At 41.6% G+C, this 22,977-nt stretch overlaps 1 protein-coding gene and 1 pseudogene across 3 annotated transcripts in view; one reads left to right on the plus strand and one right to left on the minus strand.

Annotated features, from left to right (window-relative positions):
- The first annotated feature begins 2,926 nt into the window (after window positions 1–2,926).
- SMCHD1 (structural maintenance of chromosomes flexible hinge domain containing 1) overlaps window positions 2,927–22,977 on the plus strand; it is an 88,948-nt gene continuing 68,897 nt past the window's right edge. For all 3 annotated transcript variants that reach the window (XM_067290673.1, XM_067290674.1, XM_067290676.1), the window contains exons 1-3: window positions 2,927–3,142; window positions 16,464–16,539; window positions 17,012–17,173. In XM_067290673.1, the coding sequence (XP_067146774.1) occupies window positions 2,963–3,142; window positions 16,464–16,539; window positions 17,012–17,173 (418 nt within the window). In that variant the 5' untranslated portion in view covers window positions 2,927–2,962. The remainder of the gene's footprint in view (window positions 3,143–16,463; window positions 16,540–17,011; window positions 17,174–22,977) is intronic.
- On the minus strand, window positions 8,454–9,347 carry LOC106482216 (small ribosomal subunit protein RACK1-like; annotated as a pseudogene).

Here is a 22,977-nt window from a genome sequence, read left to right on the forward strand (position 1 = left end):
GAGTTCAGAAGAGCAAGAGAAGATATTGAAGAAAGGAGTAACATTTATCTGTTTTTTGAACCCTAATGAATATTTTTTCTTGTGCTATATTGTCTGAGTTTTGGATGCCTGCTGCTCCAACAGGCTGTGTCTGACCTGAGAAGGTAGTGCAGATATTCTGTGAGTGATGTTTCTGTTCCCTCAGGCACCTGCTAGTTCTTTCAAGTTGTTGCAGTCAGGAAAGCAAGGTAGGTCTCCAACATATAATTTTTATTATACCCTGACCTCAAAGCCATTCAGCATAGCTGTGCAGAAGTTGCAAAATGAAAATGAAGAGGTAGGTCTGGAGGTTTTCCTGTTCAACATTTTTTCGCGGTTAATATCAGAATACCATTTGTTTAAACTAATGTGGATATATATGGTTATAGTCTTTTTGCAGAACATGTGGCCTTGATAATAATTCAGTTCTCTCAGGCAAGGAATAGGTGAGACATCAATTTAGTCCATATGACTGACAAAAGATGTAAGGCATAGGCACTACAGTATCAATAACAGGGAAGTAAATACACGCTAGAAAATGCAGTCCTTATATTCAGGAGTCAAAAAAAAAAGTTGGCTGTTACAGAATATCAAAATAATGAGAAGTTAGTGAACATATAATTTTGTACCCAAGAAAGCTGGAAAGTAATTAATTTACAATTAGAGAAAAAAAGTATCTGTTTGGAGGGCCTGAAGAAACAATGCCAATGTATGACATACATCTATTGCATATATGAAAATGCCAAGAATGTGTTATGTCCTCTAGTTTCTGAAGTTGTACAAGCTGTTGTACAAGACAAAAATGTCACCCACAAATTAAAAAGTGACTACAGATAAAAATGTTCCCCCTTACTACATTTATGTATTCCTAGACCAGAGATTTCTCTTAGAAACAGCAGCAAATTATGAGGGAAATTCTAAAAATTTTAACAGACCAATTTTTGTGCAGCCTATATATTCAGTTCTTAGATATGTTTGTTATGTTCAACTGACAGCACTGAAAGGTTCAGAAATAAACTCAGAATACAAGAACAACATGCAGTACGAAAGGATGAACTATAAGGACAGCAGAAACACACAAAGTCAGAACACATTCAGTTTCTCAGAGCTAACCACATCAGAAGCATAAGCGGCAGCTGCAGGAAGTCTGAACGCAGTAAGTTGCACTTACTGAATTTCTGTCTCTAAGCAATTTATAAAGCACAACCCAACTATGTCAGCGTAACTGTTTATGATAGGAGGAAAAGCTATTAGTCCACCCTAGCATGAATCACGAATCAAAAGTTCTTGACAGTTTCCTGACAAGCATGTTTTGCTCATTCTTTAAAGACCATTAAGACTGTACTTAAGTACTTCTTGAACTGCTTCATTTAAACTGCAGTTTCGCAGCTACTGCAGTCCTACCATTCTGGCAGTAGCACACATACAAAAGTTATTAAGGTTTTCCATATACAAAAACTCAAGAACTTCATTAGCTTTTAAGTTTAACTTCACAATTAAGTTTTAATTGAAATCCGTTTCTAAGGCTGAAGATAAAAAAAGAACTCTTTACTATAAAAAACAGTATTACAAACCTATGGCATTAAAAAAATAAAAACCCACTTGTGGATCCTACTGAAGGATTGCACAGCCACTTCTGTTTTATTTACATAGCTCCTTCCACGTAATCTATTCAGCAGGAACTTAATCCTGATCCCACTGTCAAAAAAAATTCCTCCTCTCTCTCAAAAAAACCAATAAAACTGACTCCAACAACTCTGAAGACTTGTTTGTCAATGGGAAATCGTCAAAAAGACTATTTATAGATGGGATTCCCCAGGAATCACATCATAAAGTTAACATTTAATCATAGTTTTATGGTATTATCACAGCTAATAAAACGCAAAGAGCACCGAGCGTGGGAGTGCTTTGGATAATGCAGTTCTCCGGACAGGCCTCTTCAAACAAAATGGGTTTCACGGAAGTCGGGTGCAGCCGGACAGCGAGGATCTCACCCGCAGAAAGGAATGGTGTCCTAGAAAGCCGCTACTCCGAAGAGAGGGTCACAGAAAAAGGAAGCACTTCGAGGCACTGTGACATGGTATTTGACATACACGCAAGCATACTGAAAAGCAGAAACACCCTTCTCCTCTATTTTTACATACTTATATCTTCGGCAGCATTTATGAGCACTTCTCCAGGCACTCTACATAACCTTCTCCACACCAGAAGACATTTCTACCTGAGCACGCGGCCGTGACAGGACGCACCGCTGACACCTCAGCATCCACGGAAAATGACGGCAAGAAAAGGGAAAGCGCGCAGCGAGGAGATACGACAACTGCCAGGTGGCGAAAGCGTTTCAGGAGGAAAAAAACAAACAAACAAACAAAAAAAACCACCGACTCGATCGCTCAGTTTATTTCAGGGAAGGCGAAAGCTCAGCTGCTACTTCACCCCCGACGGCAGGACTCAACCCAACCGCCGCAGCCAGCGGGAAGCGCGGGGACAGCCACCTCCCCCCCGCCGCCGCCGCCCCGCAGGCGCCACGCCGCCCACACGCTGCCGGCCGGGGCGGGCCCGCGGCGCGGCGCGGCGGCAGCCCTCGCGCGGGCGCCCCCTCCCGGCGCGGCTGGCAGCGCGGCGCGGCCGGGACGGAAATGGCGCGGGCAGCCGGGCGGGCGGGCGCGCGCGGGCAGCCGGGCGGGCGGGCGCGGACTCGTTCCGAGTCGCGGCGCTGCCGGGCGGTTTCGTTTCCGGGCCGCCCCCGGCCCCGCCCCTCCCTTCCGGGCCGCCGCCGCGTCGGCCCGAGCGCCGCCGCCAGGCTCCTCCCCCCGCTGCCGCGGCTGCCGCGCGAGGGGAGCAGCGCCAGGCGGGGGAGCTCGCGGGCCGGGCCGGAGCGCTAGCTGTTGCCGCCGCCGCCGCCATCGCGGCCGGACGGTTTCCGTCTCGTCGGCTCCCCAACATGGCAGCGGCGGCGGGAGGCAGCCGCGGAGCCCGCAGGCCGGTGCTGTTGACGCCGCGCGGCAGCGGGGACCGTACCGTCTTCCTCTTCGACCGGCGCCGGGCGCAGGCGGACCCCGACGAGAAAGTGCTCAGCTACGGCAAGGACAACTACCGCGGCTTCCGCAGCGCCGTGTGCCAGGTGCCGGGGCCGGGGGGGGGGGCACAGCGAGGCGGCGGCGTGCACCGCGGCGGCGGCGGGCCGGGGGCTGCGTGCGCCCCGTCCCCGCCGAGGGGGCGGCGGCGGCAGCAGCGGGGGCCCGGCGCGGCCGAGGGGCGCCGCGCGCGCGGGCCCGGCGCGGCCCCCAGCGGCCCCCAACGGCCGGCGCGCGCGGGCCTCGCGGCGGAGGTGGGGGGAGGGTGAGGGGGGCGGCCGGCACGTGCCGAGGCCCCACGTGCGCGGGGAGACTCCGCCGGGGGAGAGGGGCGGCGCGGCGGCGGCGGGGCGGGCGGCCGCCTCCTTCCCGCTCGCCCGCCGCCGGGCGGGCGGGTGGCGCCCCCCTCGGTGCCGCTGTCGTCGCGCGTCCGGCCCGCAAACTTTGTTGCCAGGACGGAGAGAAGCGGCCGTCGAGGAGAAACCGCTCCCGCCGGGGGGCGCGGTGAGCAGCGGCGCGTCCCGGCTGCCGCGTCCCGGCAGCCGCCGCCTCGCGGGAGCTGCCGGCGCAGCGCGGCGGGACCGGCCCCCTCGCGGAGGCCTGGGGGGAAGCGGCCGCTGCGGAGCTCCCCCGCGTGGCCGCGGCGGGAGCCGCCCGGCCGGGACGGCGGCGGCGCGGCGGCCGCGTCCTTCGCCTCGCCGCGGCGGCCGGGCCGGAGCGAGCCTCTCTCCTTCTGCTGTCCAAGGTGTCGGAAATAAGCACTGCCTGTTTCCTGTCATGAGATGTGTAACCCTCCGTCTGAAGGCCGTAATGGTGGCAGCGGCTCAAATAGTTTTCATACTTTGTCGTCTTTGCTGTCTCGTGTGTCTTTTAGTTCTCCTTTCCTTTTATTACACAAAATGTGAATTTATTCTCTCTCCAAAATTCTTGGAGGTGGAGATTTCTTTTCTACATGCATGCTGTTTACTTGACTTTGAAATGGACTTACGACTCTTGCCTATCATACCAGTAGGCATCGCCCATTTTCTGTCATACTTTTGTTTACCGAGGGAGTAACAAATGCCATAAATCTATTAGCTGCCTGTGTATCTTTTTATATCATGAGGCACACAGGAAAATCAGCTGTAAATTACGCACTAATTTAATTTGATAAAGCATTCTATTTTAGTTCCTTCATCCAGTGTAGTTTGCACTTTGTTCTCTAGGCTATACATTCTTGGAGAAAATTGTCTAGTTTGTTCTACGTCTGGATAGTGTTTAATATAATGGTCTCTTACTGTGATGGAAGCTTTGAATTGTCAATGTCAACAGGAATGCCTGTCATACATGTCTAGCTCCTCCTTGCATAATTCTGTTATTGCAGTTTTCAAAAGGGTATATTCATTTAGAGGTGCTGATGTGTATTATTATTTAATGTACTAACACTACTCAACTTGGTTATCAAGTGTTGGCACATACCTTTTATCTAATTAGTGTGCCTAAAGTTCATAAGTTCAGAAAGAAAGAAGTAGCTGAATGAAATAAAGAAATTGATACACTTTATGTGACATAACATCCTGAAAAGTTAGGCAGCGAAATGGATTCATGGTGTTCTAAGAACTGAATTAAAAATAGGTGGTCCTTTTGTACATAAAGTATACAATAAGATTGTGGCTACCCAATTTACCACTCAAATGTACAGAATCCCCTTTTTTTCTCCTTTTTAATGGAGCATCATTGTAGGGTTCCTATCTCCTATGAGTACCTTCAGTAATATTAAATGATTTCTTCTGAGAATATAGCAGTCTTAATGGGTCCCCTCTCTTTTCCCCATCACATCTGTATTGGGTGACCTTCTAGAATTGCAAGGATACTTCATATTTTCAGTGTTCAGGGCAAATGTGTTGATGATGTTTAACCCATCTTTTTTGTTAATTTTTGTAATTAATGGACTGGGTGGGGTTAACACTAATTTGCAACTTCTTATGGACAAAAGAAGCCTTTCTTTTCCTTGCTCATTGTATGCTGCATGCTCCAGTGACTTCTGTTTCCGTGTAACTCCACGGAGTTCAGTAGTTCACAGAGCTTTTGGTATATCTGTAGTCTTATATAGAAATAAATCATCATTATCACATGTGACAAATCTTGGAGACAGACAACTTCTGAGTTTTCTTATCTCAGAAAATGTATCAGCATTGTGGATTCAGTACTTTGATGTCATTAGGCAGACCGCTCAGATGTGCAACATTGTGTTTGAAAAGTCTGGCATGGTAAAGCAGAACTTGGTGTGTTTGGGTTTGATGTCCGTGAAACAAAAGTCAAGCAGAAGTCTTTACCATGTCAACACCCTAATCCTTATCGACTACCCTGGTGACCATTTTGAGGTGTTGAAATCTTAAGGATAATGCAGTTGGAGCTCTTAAAAACCTGTGCAACAAGAATCTCAAATGATCATTCTCTTGGAGAAAGGGCTTCTCATAATAAATGTGTTGGCTCTCTGAGTTCAGAGTTGCCTTCATCACAGCTAATTTCAGTGTAGTGACTCTTTACTCATTGCAGCTTTCATTATCTTATGTATGGGACATCCAACTCCAAATGCCTGTCAGCATGTTTAGGCAGATTGTTTGACATGATCAGCAATGCTGGTACAGTGAAAACTTTCAGGCTGAGGTTCAGGAATTATGATGTCTGATTTATGGCACAGTAATAGAGTATGGGAAGTTCTTGTAAGACTTGGCATCTCAGTGTTTCTGAGTATTTTGCACTGTGTATGTGTTTCTCCAAGTGTTTTACTCCGAAGTGCAATATTTCTGGAATCTTGAAAGTTGCAACTACTATTTACAAGAAAAAGATGATGATTGGATTCACATGACTGAGGCACTTTCCCCAGTTTATGGTGCTGAAAACTTACCAGGGAAGTGATGAAAGTTCAGAAATAAATGTTTAGTTGATATTCAAAACAACTCAAAGCTTGCTTAAGAGGAGAGAGAAGCAGAATGTCATATTCACTTCTCTCCAGTTAAAGTTAATTAGAGACCAGCTGAGTGCTTGATCGGGCAAATACAGTGTATCTAGCAATGTTGGTTTCCAGGGTTACCCTGTCAAGTGAGTAGCTCAACCTCAGTACAGGCTCTGCTTTAAATTTACTTTGGCCGTTTGTCACGCAGTTGAATTATTCTACTGTAGCAGCTAAGGTACACATGCATTTTTCAGACTGCCAGCTGGGTTGTGGGAGTGATAATGTCTGACAAAGGTGTCAGAAATCTATTAAGCTCTTGGAACTATTTCTGCTGTGAATGTCTTTCTATGGCATTAGAGAACTCCTTTGGATGTAGCTGGACAAACTGGAGTTAAGAGAATGGTAATCTTGAAAAATAGTAAGATTAAACCTGACTGCAACTTTTGAGGTTCCTGAGTTGAAAATAATTGAATGCCTGAAGGCATGGTCTTAGGCTGCTGTTTCCTAAGGCTTCTTACACTTTTTTCATAGTATGAAGAGAAGGTAAGTATGGAGAGAAGGTGTTGCAAAATAATCGATTTTTCCAGATAAGAGGTTCGGTCAGTGTGAGTTGGGTTAAGGATTTGATTCATTTCCTCTCAATCTGTTGTCATATAAAATATTTCTGCTTTGTTATTAAAATGTTCTTTGTTCAGTTTTGAAACTTTTTGTCACCTCATGAATGCTTGTTGTCACCTCATGAATTTTGTTACTGTTCCCTAAAGACAAGCTAATACATGACAATGCGGTTGGATGTGACTTTATATACAAATAAATCATATTGAGTGTAAAAATGATTTTAAAAAAAATCATATAAAGGAGGACTGCTGCAAATAGGCTTCATTCTTCTTCCTTGTGATCAATCCTAGAGCGGAAACTTCATAATTAAAAATGATCTGCTAGCTTGATTGTTCCATTTGAGCACTGTGAAACACATGTGGACAATCTTGTAATTTCAGTCCCCAGAACCATGAGGTTTTGAGGTGTTCTGATTTTTTTGGAGTATAGTTTGAAAATATTTTACTGCAGTGAGAGGAATGAAGATAAGCTCTGTTTGTGGCTAATGGCAATCCCTGATCCCTGCTCAAGTTGTCTAGCTGCACAGTGAAGTTTGAACACCTCAGTTTGGTGTTAAACTACTTGGAATATTTCCAAGGGCTGAGAGAGGTCACAATGTGTTTTAAGCAACAAGTTATCTGTGTTGAAAATGCACAGAGGCTTTGCTACGTGTACAAGGGTATTTGAGAGGCTTTGGAATGAAGTACCAGTATAGCTAATGGTACTAAAGCTAGTGTCACTACTTAAATACGAAGTGAATGCATTTATAAATGCTTCTTTAAATCTTCTGAAACTTTTTTCATTGTAGTGACCCCATGATTTGAAGAAATGTGCACCTGCACAGAAAGCAGTAATTTAAGTAAATACTTGAAATTAAGACACCCCAATAAACCAAAGTATTTTGCTTTTAATCATTTGTCAGGTCTTTTGCTGAACTGCCCATTGTATCTGTCCCTTCTGCCTAATTTTAAGCAGATTCTTCTCTCAGTCCACTGAAATGAATTCCAGTGTTTCGACATGTTAAGAGGCAAAAAGGATATTCATTAAAAATGTGGGGAAGAAGAAATACAGTCATGGTGGAAACTCAAGAAATAAGTTTAATTTTTGTGCATATCTGCTTGTTAATGGCTAATAAATTATGTTAATGAAATTATTTATGATCAGGTGACTGAATATTAGGTGAATAAATATTAGGAACTTCAGCTATTTGTATCACCTAATGATAACTGTTAAAGGCATTTAAAGGTATTTGGATACCTTACGAAGCTACTATTCCAATAAATTTGCTCAGTACAATACTTCACTTTTTAATGATAAAATCTATCCATCTTGCAATAATTATATTTTTGTATTATAAAACCTGTGTTCATTTACTTACTTGTCAAGATTCTTTAATCAGGAGCTCACAGAATTGCAGAGTAGTTGAGGCTGGAAGCACCTCTGGAGATGGCCTAGTGCAACCTCCCTGCTAAAAGCAAGGTCAGCTAGAGCAGGTTGCCCAGGGCTACGTCCACTTGGTTTTTGAGTATGTCCAAGGATGGAGACTCCACAACCCCTCTGGGCAACTTGTTCCAGTGTTATCACCCTCACAGTAAAAAAAAGTTTTTTCTTATATTTAGACAGAATTCCCTGTGTTTCAGTTTGTGCCCATTACCTCATGTCCTGTCACTGGGCACCACTGAGAAGAGTCTGACTCCATCTTCTTTACTCCCCTCATCAAATTTTTATACACATTGATAAGACCCCTCCTGACCCTTCTCTTCTCCAGGCTAAACAGTCCCAGCTCTCTCAGCCTGTCCTTGTATGAGAGATGCTCCAGTTCCTTAATCACCTTCGTGGCCCTTTGCTGGTCTTGCTTCAGTAAGTTCATGTCTGTCTTGTACTGGGGAGCCGAAAAAATTAAAAAAAAAGAAAAACACAAAGCCATAGTAGTTGGGGCTGAAGCACAAGGTGTTGATGATGTCCCCCCTGTCAAGGGTGTACAGGTGCTAATCTTCATTCAGGTCCCAAAACATGGCCTGGCTGTCCTTGCTGCCAGAGGCACCCATTGGGTGAGACAGTCACTGTGTTGAGGTAACCCACGTGCCTGATGTGGTTAGTCTTCAATTTGCAGTTAGCCAAGTTCCAAACCTTCACCAGCTTGTCCCAGCTGCAGGAGAGATGATGGGGTGGCTGTTGTTTGGGGAGAAGTGCACAGATGACCCTCAGTCTGCGTGGCTCTTGTCCCGCACCATGCACTTGCAGACGTGCAAGGTCTTCCAGAGCTTGATGGTCTTGTCCCTGAAGCCTGAGATGATCTGGCAGTTGTCAGACAAGAAGACCATGCTTAGCACATCCTTAGTCTGGCCCACAAAGCAGTGGGTGGTGGTGCCTGTGATGAGGTTCCAGAGATGCAGGGTGCTGTCCTAGAAGTCTGAGAGAGCAAGCTGCCTATCAGAAGAGATAACCACATTGCTGACAAAGCGTGAGCGGCCACACAGGGCTTGCTGCAGGATCCCATAGTTGCTCTTATCTTGAGTCAGATTTCACATCATGATGGTCTTGTCATGTGAGGCAGAGAAGATCCTGTCCAGGAACTGCAGGGTGGTGGCAATCTGCATCACCCAGCCATCATGGCCTTTCAGGGTGCCACACAGGGTCATCTGCTCTGACATGTGGCATCAGGACTGGAGGATGGCAGCGAATTCGGTGGAGGCTCTGGCCTGGTCTCGTCTAGCTGTGTGGAGAGAGAGAGAAGAAGGAGAAAAAAGCAACCAAAATAAATATTGTTTAAACATGCCATACATACCCAAAACAAGTTTTTCCTGGGGCGGGAAGTAAGTTGGAGATACTCTAAGGCACTTTTAAGATGCAATAGCCAACATTCACACTGAGTTTTTTTCGAATGGTATCGTATTGGTATTTCAGTCTTCACCGAAATGCTGTGTGTAGCATCTTCCTTTCTGTTACTCCTATTTTAGTGGAAAGAAGGGTGTAGTTTGCGTATCTGTGTGCATTCTGGTACATTATTAAAATGTACATGTTGACTGATTTGGAAGAATATGTGTTTTTTAAGTTCTTGCTCAGATTTGAGTAATGGTGATATAGAAAGATGCAGAGTCTCAGCATTCCTTTAGCATTAGTTATCCAGGGGCAACTTCCTGGATGTAACAAAGTATTTTTGCATTCCAAAGGTGGTTTCCAAATTGCTTGTTACTTTAACACATGATGCCGTACAATGTATTTTCATGGTGGAAGCTGTATGGAATTGATGTTAAATCTTTGGTTGATAACGCCATTCATTAATATTCGTGATTGTGCTTTTACAGACAATTGCTTGTGAATTTCTGATGAAAGTTCCTGTGTTTGTCTAGGCTCTGAACAAGTCTATTAATGACAGCATGCTCTCTGCATCAATTTTAGGGTCCCCAGCTTCTTTTAGCTCGTTAAAGCACTAATGAATATGCAAATCTTGAAAAGACACATAGGTTAGCTTGCTGGACAGGATTTCTTAGATTTATATATGCAACCATAGAGAACTTCTGCCATGTAGCTTCCCTCTCTTCACTTTCTCTTTGTTTTCCCATAAGCTTATAAAAACTTTACTGGATCTTGTGATATGTAACAATGTTCTTAATGTTTTTATTGAACTATCTGCTTTGCTTCTTAACATCTTTATTGATATCTCCTTGTAAATATTTATAACTGTATCAGTAAGTTTCTCTATTTTCAGAAATTCAAATAATGCAAAGTACAGGGCACTTAAAGTTCTGCAAATTTAGTCTTGCGTAATTCTTTCTTTGAATTGGGGTCACTGTTAATAAGGATGGCTGGAGGATGTTTCAGAACACTAATGTCCATTGCTGGGTTTTGCCTGTAGTCTTTTTTTCAAGTGACCGTCTGCCTAGAAAATATGAGCTACTGGGTATTCCTGTATTTCTGTAATATACAGCTTCTTGATTTGAGCTCCAGCTAGCATGCTTAGAAATAATTTTTATCTGTTTCAAATGCAACTGCTTTTCTAGAGACCTTTAGAACCTTATCTTTCTGTTGGTGTCCAAAGATGTTTTATGTTTCTTTTGTGATATTAGAATTTGAGTGAGCTTGCCTGAAGATGATTCTTATCATACTTGCTCCACTACCCTGTGTGTTCTTATCATCATCATCATCATCTATTGGGACTAGCTGACGTGTCAGCGTACTGGAAAAGTTTATCTGGTTAGCACTCTTATGGGTTATATACAGTTGTTCTCAAGTACTTCTAGCAAGGGCTTAGTCTCCACTTAATCTGTTAATATCCTACGATTTGTATCTGCTAATTTGTATGAATGAACTTAATATTATTTAGTTGTATGAACAATTGAGAGACATGATAAAAATGCCTCAGTATCCAGTAAGCACTACTGAAAGACAGTTCCCAGTTTGAAAACAAATCTGTGGTTTGAGAATAAAATCCTCTTCCTTAATTATAGTTCCATCAGTTTGTTGATCTAGTAAGCTTCTTCCAATTTGAACTGATAATTCTCTTTTTAACATGGCATAGAACAGGATAGCTACCTGGTAGATGTGTATCTTTCAGGTAATAAATTAAACAGCATGGAGCATTCAGTTGATTGTATGCAAAGTTACAGAAGGCTGCATGCCTTGTAGAGTTTGCATGTGACATTTAGGCCCCCTTTTTAGGTTCCTGAACAAATCCTAGCAAAGGATCCACTGAACCAATATGAAGTGTTCAAAGCAAAGCTATGTTTCTTTTTATTCTGCTAGATAGCTGAGGTGCACTTATAAATAAAAAAAAGTTTTATGAAAATGGGTAGCTATAAAGGACCGTATTGAAATGCCCTTGCCAGATTTCATTACAATTAACCAATGCAGTTCAATTGCCCTTTAAGAGAACATCTTATTTAACATCAGCAATACAGTTCTATTAGCCAGAAAATTATTCCTGGGCTAAATGCCACTTTGTGGAACATGACTGAATGACTGGGCTGTTATGTCGCTGTTATCCCTTGGCTACATCACTAAGCTGCGAGGCCAGCTTTTCACATTGTTCTCATGCATCTGCCCATTGGAAATGTTTACCGTAGGAGACAGACAATTTTAAAGGTATGAAAGTTGCTTGTTGTGGGAAAGTTGCTTTCAGAACTTGTATACTCTTTCTGTAGCCTTTCTTAAAAGATTTTTATGCCACTTAATTCTATAACACATATTAAAGCTATGAAAGAAAATAACTAATTTACAGTGCCACTGATAATGGATCTTTTGTTGCTGGGGAGTTGGTACTGGACAAGTAGCATATACTGCCTTGGTTCACTAAAACAAGATTCCTGTTTGTGCTGGAAAAATTTGAGTTGCAAGTGGAGAAGTATCATCTTCTGTAAAGATACTGTAGTTTTGGTTTCAATGTTTTATGTCTGTCATGTGTGACACTGTCTTGTTCCTTTAGTTTGAAAAAAATAGCACCAACAATGATTATTTTATATTTTGCAGTGTTAGTTAATAGACTGGAGAGCCACTGGAAGCAGACCAGTGATTGTGTATTTACAGCATGTTATTCCTCCTTCACTTACCACTTCAAGTCTACCCATGTTATTGAGCCATGTTAGCATACATGCAAAGTTTAAGATTTAGTTGTTGAACACCTTTTCCAAGGCAGATGGTAAATCTAGAGGCAAAATCTAGGATGACTTCTTCATGTTAAATGTTCTAGTTTGCTTAGTAGCCAGATAAGCTTCACAGTGCGTGTCGTTGACGTCAGATCAAATAGCAGCCACATTTGCTGTGGGCGCTTATGAGCTCACACGTGAGGAAAAATTAAACCAAGGCCTGGTTGAAGGAGTTTTAGTTGCTAGTGAATTGAACCTTGGTTCAGTTATAAAGGTTTGAGAGATCACAACTCATTCACAGTTTCATGTATCTCACCTGTGAATTGCTCTGGTGAAAGCTTCTTGGATGTCTGGCATTCTTCCTTCAGTTGTTCCAAACTAATCTTTTAACATTAAATTAGTTTCATGTCATAAGTATCTGCCAACAAATTGAGCTCCATTAGCTTTATTTATTTATTATGAAACATGTGCAGTGTTCCAGATTGAGCCTCCAGTTTGTAAAGGATACACTTCTTTTGCTTGAATAAAGACAGCTTTTTGGCTTCTGTATGATTTCATAGATATAACAACTGACTTCCTGTTTCAGGAAAAACAGTCTTAACTCAGGGGATTTTACTTAATTTAACTTATTACAATTAACACAAACTTTTGATTACTGATTTGGGTATGGGGGAGAGGGGAGGGAAAACAATTAACAAACAGTCAAGGAAAACACCTTTCCTCCCTCTTCCCCAGGCTCAGCTTCTGTCAAACACCTCTCCTCCCCACTTCTTAGTCTAAACTTCCCTTGTATTCACCATGCCTTATGCTCAGTCCATCCCAATTCATCTGGTGAAGCAACAGGTGGCGGTTGGGGTTGTGCACTTAACAGTTTCTTTCTGCCACTCCTCTGTGCTTCCTGTTCATTTTCCTCTGCTCCATCATGGGCCACCCACAGGTCACAGCCCCTTCAGGGGTGTCTTTGCTATGGGGTGGAGTGCCTCCTTCCAAGAGTGCATCTCCAGCCGTGTCCCCAGGGATGCCTTCTTCTGTGTGTCTCCTCTGCTTCCCCTCACGTTTCCTGCATTTCTTCCACTTAGTGGCCACTGCTCGCTCTTAATATATATTTGAGCAGAGGTGCCATGTTTTCCTCTGCCAAGTTGAGGTTTTGGCACACAGCGGGTTGTTTTTATTGGTTTCTGAGCCAGCTGCAGCTGGCTGTGAGTGGCACAGGGCAATACATGGCCGCATCCCACAAAGGTCACCTCTGCCACTCCCTGCTACTGAAACCCTGCAGTTTATGCTCAATACACCTCTGAGCATAGTTATCATCTGTGGCTTAGCAAACAATTCAAGTGGTTCTTTGTCAGCAGTTCTTCACCCCGCCACTCCATAACTACTCAGAATCTGATTCATTGATCTTAATCTTCTACACTCTTTAGCTGTTTTTGTTGTTGTTGTTTTTTGGGGGGGGGGTTGTATGCATGTAGTTGCAGAACCTTGTTATACAACTGAAATCACACAATCCAATCATTTTATCAAGACTGGGGACCTTTTTGTTCAGGATTTTTGTAGTATTTTGATTTTTGCACATGCATGTACTGATCATATGTAACCAACAGTTCATTAATCCTTGTTTTTTCACATGTCCACTTCTCTTTTTACAGAAAAAAAAAATATATATATATATAATTATTTTTGCCTAGATTGGAGCTTGTCTCTGTGTTTTCCCTGTTTTCCCAAAACCTTTTTCTTTCATGTCCCCAAAGAAAGCATTCTGCCTAGCTATTTTGATGCAGTAACTTCCAACACTTTTTCATGGCAAACATGCAGGGGTGTTTCTGACTGTAGTGATTCTATTGTACTCTTCAAGATTTTGGTGATGTAAAAAGCTAGATTGTGATTGTGAGTCTTGACAATTTATGAATAATCAATAAATTTACAATCTGAACACAGATTAGGTTGTCACTTGAATCTTCTGAAGTTAAGAAGTGGATGCATCTTCTGTGTTTATTTGAAAAAAGGCAGGCATAATACCCAGCTGAAAGGAGCTCAGCAGCGAAATCTGAACATTAAAGATACCGTGACATGTCTCTTACATGCTGGAGTCTTAGAGAGAAATGAAACTTCTGACCAAACACTGTTTAACAGAATCAAATGACACACCATCAACTGTTCAAGTAAAATATCCAATAGGTTCTTTTTTATTCAGGGATGAGCACCTCATGCTCCTGAAGACTGTGCCCATATAATGGGACAGCTACACAATCACTACACCACTGCTTGGCATAGTGGGAAGAGACAGGGGTTGGGATAGCCAAGATTGTGGGGTAGAGGGAAGGAAGAAGTACAACAAATTAAGACTTATAAGTGAAACTTTCCAATTGAGAATTTTGATCTTAAATTGGCCAAAGTTTACAAAGGATATAGCCTCTTACATTCCCATGTAGACAAGAAAAACAGGTTATCTGCAGTTAAGAGTGCCAAACTTAGTCCATGATCCTGCCTAGTAACTTATCTTATGTGAATGACAACCATTTGGAGTTAAGCAGAAAGGAGCTGCTGCCAGGAGATAGTCATGTAGGGCTCACCCAGGAAATGCAAGTGTAGCTCTGCCCTTGAGGCTGTTACCAAGAGTTGAGTTGAAGCCCTCTCGTGGAATGGAGGGAGGACAGAAAGGAGGAGGCTGCTCCTACGGAGTAAGCAGGCTGCTGTCTTGGGCATGCAGTACACCATCCTGCTTACCTGCTGCCTGAAAGTAAATACTGCACCTTTCATAAGGCTGTGAGAGCAGAAAAGCTTTGGGGAGGTAGCAAAAACAGGGAAGCTAGAATTTTACCTGGGAGAAAAAGATCCTTGTCTATGCTTTCCAATTTCAGACTTTCCAGTTCGAGTATTCTGTATTAACCTTCAACAGCACAGTAGTGTATTAGTTTTGTATTATCCATATTTTTATTTGCTTGTTTTCCTTCCTCTGAGCACTTTTTTCCCCTGCGCAGGTTTGCCATGTGAAAATTTATGTAATATGAGAGGTTACATTGAAGTGATCTATACAAAGGAAAGTTCAAAAGTAATAATTATTCCAGACTCTTAACTCTGAACATCAGTCTCTTGACGTCATTTCCATTTGTTTCACTTGCGACAAATAGTATGAATAATTTGGCAACATGCATTGAGATATTTTGCCAATGGATACTAACCATATCTTTAATGTAGTAGCAACCAGGAAGATTGAAAGCAGACATCTCTAATGAAACCTAAGCAGAATTTAAAAACGTCTTTGAGTCTGAGCACTAGGAATAGAAAGAAAGAGGTATGGGAAATGAGAGGAAGCTGATACATGGAATGTGAGGGCTTTGGGAGAAGATTCTGGCTAAGAGTGCAGAAAGCACCTATTGGAAATACTAGCTGCAGGATTGAAAGAGTAGATTAAACTAAACAGGACCAGGGTTGACATTACTTTGAACTTAAGTTTCAAAGATTTGGAAAAGCAGGAGAAAATATGGATATTTGGATTTTTATTTTCAGAGATGAATGTTGGAGGTCAGGGTGCAGAAATTAGGGCAAACAAGAATGTAGAGGCATACAAATCTATATAGAAAGTTTCTGCAGAAAAGTAGAAGGAAGACTGCTTATAAAACTTGAGAACTATAGGCCTAAGCTATAGAAACATACTGAGTTTGGAGATAGCAAGAGGCAAAGGTTGTTTAGGTTTGGAAGATACTTGGGTAAAAGAATATTCTAAAAGCAATCCAGTTTTACTATATATGATATATCTGGAGAACAAAGAGCCACTCACTCGTTCAACGTAAGGAGAGTTTTTAATGTGTATCAAACTTTAAGGATTGTTTGGTCAGCTTAATGCCTTAAGAGAGTGCAGTAAAATATAGGCTACCCTCTAGGTCATGACCACTGCTGTTGTGGTTGCACAGTCTAAAATAGAGCTGTTCAGATCTCATTCTTCAGTCTTCAAGGTGGTTACCTGTAAGACAGTTCCTCCTTCATAAAACTTCCTGTTCCATAGAAATTTTTTAAGCAGGCAAGAAAACAAAGTACTCTGGTACGGACAGTTTTGGCTAAGTTAAGAAAGCAAATAAAGTCAAGTTCTGGGATTAAACTGACTGTGTTCTATTTCTAAGGTAATACAGGAAAATTATTTGGTCACTTTTCAGTAGTTTGTGGCAAAGTAAATAGACCACTATTCGTTCTCATTTATCTGGATATTTTATGGAATAGTTGCTCATAATTGAATCTCCTTCAATTTTGTAGGCATTTGGCATAGCTTCTGATGAAAACTTTGTTATCACCACAACAAACAGGAAAGAGATTACAGAAGACAACTTCAGTAAGTATCATAGATGGTGAAATAAATTACAGCTATCCCATATTGATTGTAAATATCCCATGTTCATTGTTTCTATTCTATTCTATTACATGCAGTAATTAAATGGAAGTACAAATCCCATAATACTTTGTCAAGAATTGTGACAAAACTGACTTGCACAGAAAACTTTAACAACTGCTAGTTAGTATGATGTCAGTTATGCAAAGTAATTTTTTGCCTTCCATCACAAATTTCTGTAAATAATGGGACAAATTGATATATAAATAGCAGTCACGTGAAAGAACTTGCTTTATTAAGATTGGAAATGTGAAAAGATTTTAAACTAAATGTTGTTCCCAGAAGGTTGAGTAGTCAGTGCCTAAGAAAATACAGAGATTACCTGAGGTTGTAACTGTACTTGTTTTGAGAACAAAAGCTGACTGTAACGATGAAGGGTCTTTACATGATATACTTTGTTTCATCTTCACTGTAGGTGAACTTGTTCAAGATGGAGTTACTTTGTATCTGTTACAGTCAGTTGATCAAACGCTACTTTCAGCAACAAAGGAACGAATTGACTTCCTGCCACACTATGATACTCTTGTCAAAAGTGGCATGTATGAGTATTATGCCAGTGAAGGGCAAAATCCTTTGCGTAAGTATTTGCCAAAAAATCTTGCATAAATGATGATTATATGAATATAATGTAATTATGAATAATTTGTTTTAATTGCAGCAGGTAAAAAAAACTTAACTGTAAAATAAAAAATTTTGTTCTTTAAACACATTATTTTCTTAAAAGTGACTCAAAATTGCCATGTAAGATTCCACATTTACAGAGGTACTTCCTCAAATACTTTTGTAAGAACTTTGGATATTTTAGAAGAAACAAGACTTTGGTCTTAGTGGTAGCCTTGTGGATGTCATCAAGACAGGTCAGCATTAGTGTCATCAGGTTTTTATATCTCCTGTGCTTACAATAATCTTGTACACAAAACTCTTGTGTACCAACTTGATGAACAGCTTTTATATGAGCTAGCATAGAATTTTGTCTGCTATTCCACCTGTAGTGGAATACACAGGAATACAAAAGACCGGATACTTAACCTACCAATGAGAGCAAGTATTTCTTTAAAAAGATGCTTTTAGTTTTTATTTAATTGGTATATTAAATGTGTAACTAGTGTTTTTTATTAGTTTTCTGATTTGTTTTCTGATTTGTTTTATTGAAAAATTAATTTCCTTGTATAGCTTTTCAGAAAATTCTGTCTGTACCTATGATCACTTTTTAAGTATGTATATCCTAGGTACTGCATACTCAAAATTGTCCAGAAAAAACACAAACATTGAGACTCAAGCGCTAAACATTGATCCTGTTTCCACAGGGATTTCTGTACCATAACAATCTCACCAGTGCCTTTAAACAGCAGTCGTTTATAATCTTTAAGTACCATTTTATTTTTGCCCCTCTTGGTCTCTTTTTGCCCATTTGTTGCCTGCCCTCCTACCCTCACCCTAAAAAAGACAGTTTTAGTGTTTGAGGCACTGTGACCAAACTGTAAGTGTACTTTGAACAACAATGTGTTTGACTCCCTGTGCACAACAATTGCTGTATTAGACCACACCAAGCATTCTGCCTAGCTCTGTTTTTTTTGTTCCTACCAGCAGCCAATAGGAAATACCTGAGAATATGAGAACAGAAGAGCCATGTAAAGATACTTACAGCAGAGCTGATTCAGGGACTTCTGAGTTCGTCTGTGGATTTTTGTTTTACATGAACTTGTCCAGCTACTTTTCGAACCATATAAAATTTAAGCTTCCACAGTGTTTCGTGGTATTAAGCCCCCAGCTTAATTGCATGTCATGTGAAGCATCATTTTCTTTTCTATGCTTTGAACCAGCTACCTGCCTTTTTCACCTCTTGACCCTACTTTGTACGCTGGGAGAGATGATAAAGCGTCATTTGTTATTCGCGTTTTCTTGCCAATCATGGATCTTAGTTTTTCATTTTTCCAGGCTGGTACATTCTGTTCTGCTTAGTTAAGGCTCTTGTTTTTACTTTGTGAACAAAATGAATAAAACCCAAGTATAGCAGCACAAATTAGCCTGTGTCCCTTGTCTGTGCAAAATTTGTTAAATTTTGCTTGATGCTTCTGTCCCTCTACTTCAGCTCAAGGCTTTTGCAAAGGAAAAGACCAAGTACTGTTTCATTACCTTGTGGCTCTGAACTGATGGCTGAACCTGACAGTGCTGAAGATGACAACCTATATATGATAATCATTGCCTGGAGTAGCCATCCAAGGGCTTTTCAGGGAAAGGTTGGGAAATCTTGTAGATGTGAAACTGTTATATAGCATCCTAAAATAGTTTGGGTCAGAAAGGATCTCTAGAGGTCATGTAGTCTAGCCCCTGCTCAAAGCAAGGCCAGTTAGATCACATTGCTGAGGGACTTGTCCAGTTGAGGTTTTGAACATCTCCAAGGATAGAAATTCCAGAACCTGTTTGGGCAATCAGTTCCAGTATTTGACCACTGTCATGGTTTAAAAAAAAAAAAAAACTTATATCTGATGAATTTTCCATGTTCCAGCTGTCCATTGCCTCTTTTCCTATCTCCGTGCACCTCTGAAAAGCATCTGGCTTCATCTTCTTTATATCCTCCCATCAGGTAGTTGCAATAAGATCTCCCTTAGATTTTTCTTATTAAGCCTGAACTGTCCCTGTTCTCCCCGCCTTTCCTTGCATGCCATGTGCTCCAGCCCCCTGATTGTCTGGGGGCGTCCTCTAGATCACTTCAGTATTTCAGTGTCTTTTCGGGGAAGCCAAAACTGGACACTATTTCCAATGCAGTCTCACAAGCACTAAATAGAGAAGTGGCTACACTTATTAATACAGCCCTGCATGTTGTTGGCTGCCTTAGCCACAAGGGCACGCTGCTGACTCATGTTCAACTTGATGTCCACCAGGACCCTCAGAGTATTTTTCTGAAAGCTTCTTTAAACCCAGTCGGTACTGTTGCATGGGCTTATTGCATCTCTAGTGCAGGACTTTCCATTTGCCTTTGTTGAATTTAATGAGGTTCTTTTCAGCCCATTTTTTCCAGTCTGTGAAGGTCCTTCTGAGTGGTAGCCCTGCCTTCCAGTATATTGACCACTCTCCCATATTTGGTTTTAGCCCTGAACTTAATGAGAGTGCAGTCCAGCTCAACACCTAGGCTGTTAATAGAGACGTTAGTGTTATTGGTCCCACTATGGATCCCTGAGGGACACTGCTAGTATCTGGCTGCCAGCTGGAACTTCATAGTGCTGATCACAACTTCTTGAGTCTGGTGGCTCAGCCAATTTTCTACCCACTTTATCACGTTCACTTATCTAGCAATTTGGCTATAACGTTACTAGGGGAGACCATGTCAAAGACCTTGCTAAGGTATATAGCATCCATTGCTCTCCTCTTGTCCACAGAGCCATTCATCTCATTATAGCAAACAAGTGGATTGATCAGACATGATTCACCCTTGGTAAAGCTATACTTGCTGTTCCCAGTCACCTTGTACTTCATGTGCTCAGAAATGACTCCTGAGAGGATCTACTCCATAACCTTTCTAGAGACTGTGGTTAGGCTTACCAGCCTGTGCTTCCCTGGATCCTTCTTCTTGCCCTTCTTAAAGAAGATATAGGCTTTTTCCAGTCATCAGAAAGCTCCCCTAGTTGCCAAAGATGATAGAGAATGGTCTTGTAATGGCACTAGCCAGCTCCTCTAGTGCCCTCTGATGCATCTCATCTGTTCACATAGGCTTACCTGTCTGCTCCCTGACTGTGTCTTCCTCTACTATGGGTGTTCCCACACACTGTGCTAGTAGGTGTAGAGACTTGGGAGAGTGGAGGGCAAACCTTGCAAGTGAAGACCAAGGAAAAAAAGGATATCGAGTACCTTGGCCTTTTCCATGCCTTTTGTCTCAGGTCCTCTGCCACATTGATCAGCAGACCCATGTTTATTGTAGCCTTCCTTTTGCTACCAATATACTTACAGAAGCCCCTCTTACTGCCTTTCACATACCTCACTAGTTCCAACTCCATAAGAGCATTGGCTTTCCAAACTCCATCCCTGCACATTTGAGCAATGTCTCTGTATTCCTCCCAGGTAGCCTGTCTTCACTTCCTCCTATCAGCATTAGAGCTCAGTCAGGAGTTTGTTATTCATCTGCACTAGCCTTCTGCCATGCTTGCTTGACTTTCTGCACGTTGGAATGGACTGTTGTTGTGCTTTGAGGAGGTTGTCCTTGCAGACCAACCAGCTGTCATGAGCCATCCAGGGCAGTCTTCAATGGGACCCTGCCAGGCAGATTCCTTATATCCCCAGATCTGCTCTCCTGAAGCCCAGGGCTGTAATTCTACTATTTATCTTGATCACTTCTCTTGGGATTTTAAACTCTACAGTCTTACAGTCATTGCAGCAAAGGCTGCATGCCACCTTTTCATCTTTGACAGTTTTTTCCAAGTTTGTGAATAACAGAACCAGTAGAGCATGTCCCCTGTTCATCTTGATGATCATCTGTATCAAGAATTTATCACTCCAGAGGTCTCCTGGATTACTTACTATATTTCCCTGCCAGCAGATATTGGGATGATTAAGGTCCCTCAGCCAGGGCCTGTGACCAAGACTCTTCCTCCAGCTGTCTAAAAAAGGCTTCATGTTAGTCAGCCCTCTGAACCTTACCCATGAGGTCTTGACTGACTGGTATACAACTGTCAGAGAGAACGTAGAGCAGAGAAAATGTCACAGCGTTAGGGCCTTTTGTGTCCTACAACATCTGCACTTATTGATAAACACTATGTTTCTATGGAGGCTACATTTACAAATACGGGTTCTGTAGAGCTAGATTAATACAAGATACCAGCCATAACAACAAACAGTCCTCTCTCTCTTCCTTCAAAGGCTTCTCTCTACAGTTGACACTTTCTTAAAATTTTGTCCAGAAGAAGAGGCCAGACCATCGCTGGTTCCCCTTTTGGTCTGAATTTCTTGACATTCATTCTGTCTAATGCACAGTATGTAGTACCCCTTTGAAAGGCAAAATAGGACATTACTCAAAATGTTAGGCTCTCTGCATAATCATGATCACAGACATATGAACTGATCAGGTGATACCATATATCCAAAGTTAGGGAGGGGAAGAAGCAGTTGATGTTTGTTAGTTTTCCCATGAACTGAGTTGCTCAAGATGATAGGCGGCTACCATCAAGTTTGACTTATGTGCAGTGTGTATCAGCTCTTTTCTAACCCCTGGCAAAACTGAAGAATGGGATTGGGAGAAATAATTGTATTTTGCCATGGCCTGTTGTTTGCTTTGGTCAAAAAACTTTCTTTTCTTGTTTTAGAAATACAATACGAGTAGTGAGATAGTTCAGAAATTTCTAAGCTATTAAAAATGCTTACCAAGGGCAAGAATTTAGGAATAGGAGAACAACATATAGAAGGGGTCTAAAGTAAAGGAGAGAAAATAGCAACGGTATAGATCAACAAGTACTGTGGATGGATTAGGGTGGATTGTATCTGTCAAACTTGCGTTCTCCTTTTCTTTATATGCCAGTTTTTTCTTCACTCTACTTTGGAGGTTATTTATGCCGTGGTGTTGTCAACAGTGGGGCTGTTTCTTTGCAGTGCAGTATATAGCTGGACTAACTTGTCAGAAGTCATACTTCCTCATCATATTCATGCCAGGGTGATAGATCTTAAAGCTGACCAGGAGTAGCTGAAAATGAATTGCTATGCAAAATCATACCACTAGCTTTTGTGGCACGTTTTAGTGAAATGCTCTGTGGCTTATTGGGAGCTACATATTATGGATGCTAAAGCTGTTCTGAGGTAGATGGCTAACATCTTATCTTAGGTTCCTCTGACCTCTAGCTGCTTGACTTGTCTGCTAATTTCACCTGTCATATGTTTTTAATGACAAATGTTCTATATTGTTTCTTTTTTCACTTACCATGTTGAATTCAAGGGGCTCTGAAGTTATTCCTTGTTTTAAGTTGTATTTTTCCATATATATTTCATGATTAAGGAGATCAGAACAGAAAAAAGAAAAAAAACAATAGAATGAGATACTTCTCTGTTGTGATTCTGTCAGTGTTGAATTATTGTTTTATGGAATTAAAAAATAAATCAAGTACTTATAGTAGCATTTGAATAACAGGTTTGTGCATTAAATGCAAGATGATGCATGGTCATCAAATCCTGCAAGAACATTTCTTTTATTTTCTGTTTTTTTACATCTAGAAGACAAATTTTAATTAAGTTTTTTTGTTTGGAAATATATTGTATGTTTACAGAATTATGGTTGTTTTTATTTGTTTTTAGCAAAATTTTAAATTCATGAAAATCTAGAAATAGAGTTAGTGTATACTGATGATTGTAACTTCCATCATAAAGAAATTTTTCAAGTATATACATAACACTAGCTCT

Source organism: Apteryx mantelli, chromosome 2 (genome assembly GCF_036417845.1).
Source record: "Apteryx mantelli isolate bAptMan1 chromosome 2, bAptMan1.hap1, whole genome shotgun sequence".
Taxonomy (NCBI): Eukaryota; Metazoa; Chordata; class Aves; order Apterygiformes; family Apterygidae; genus Apteryx; species Apteryx mantelli.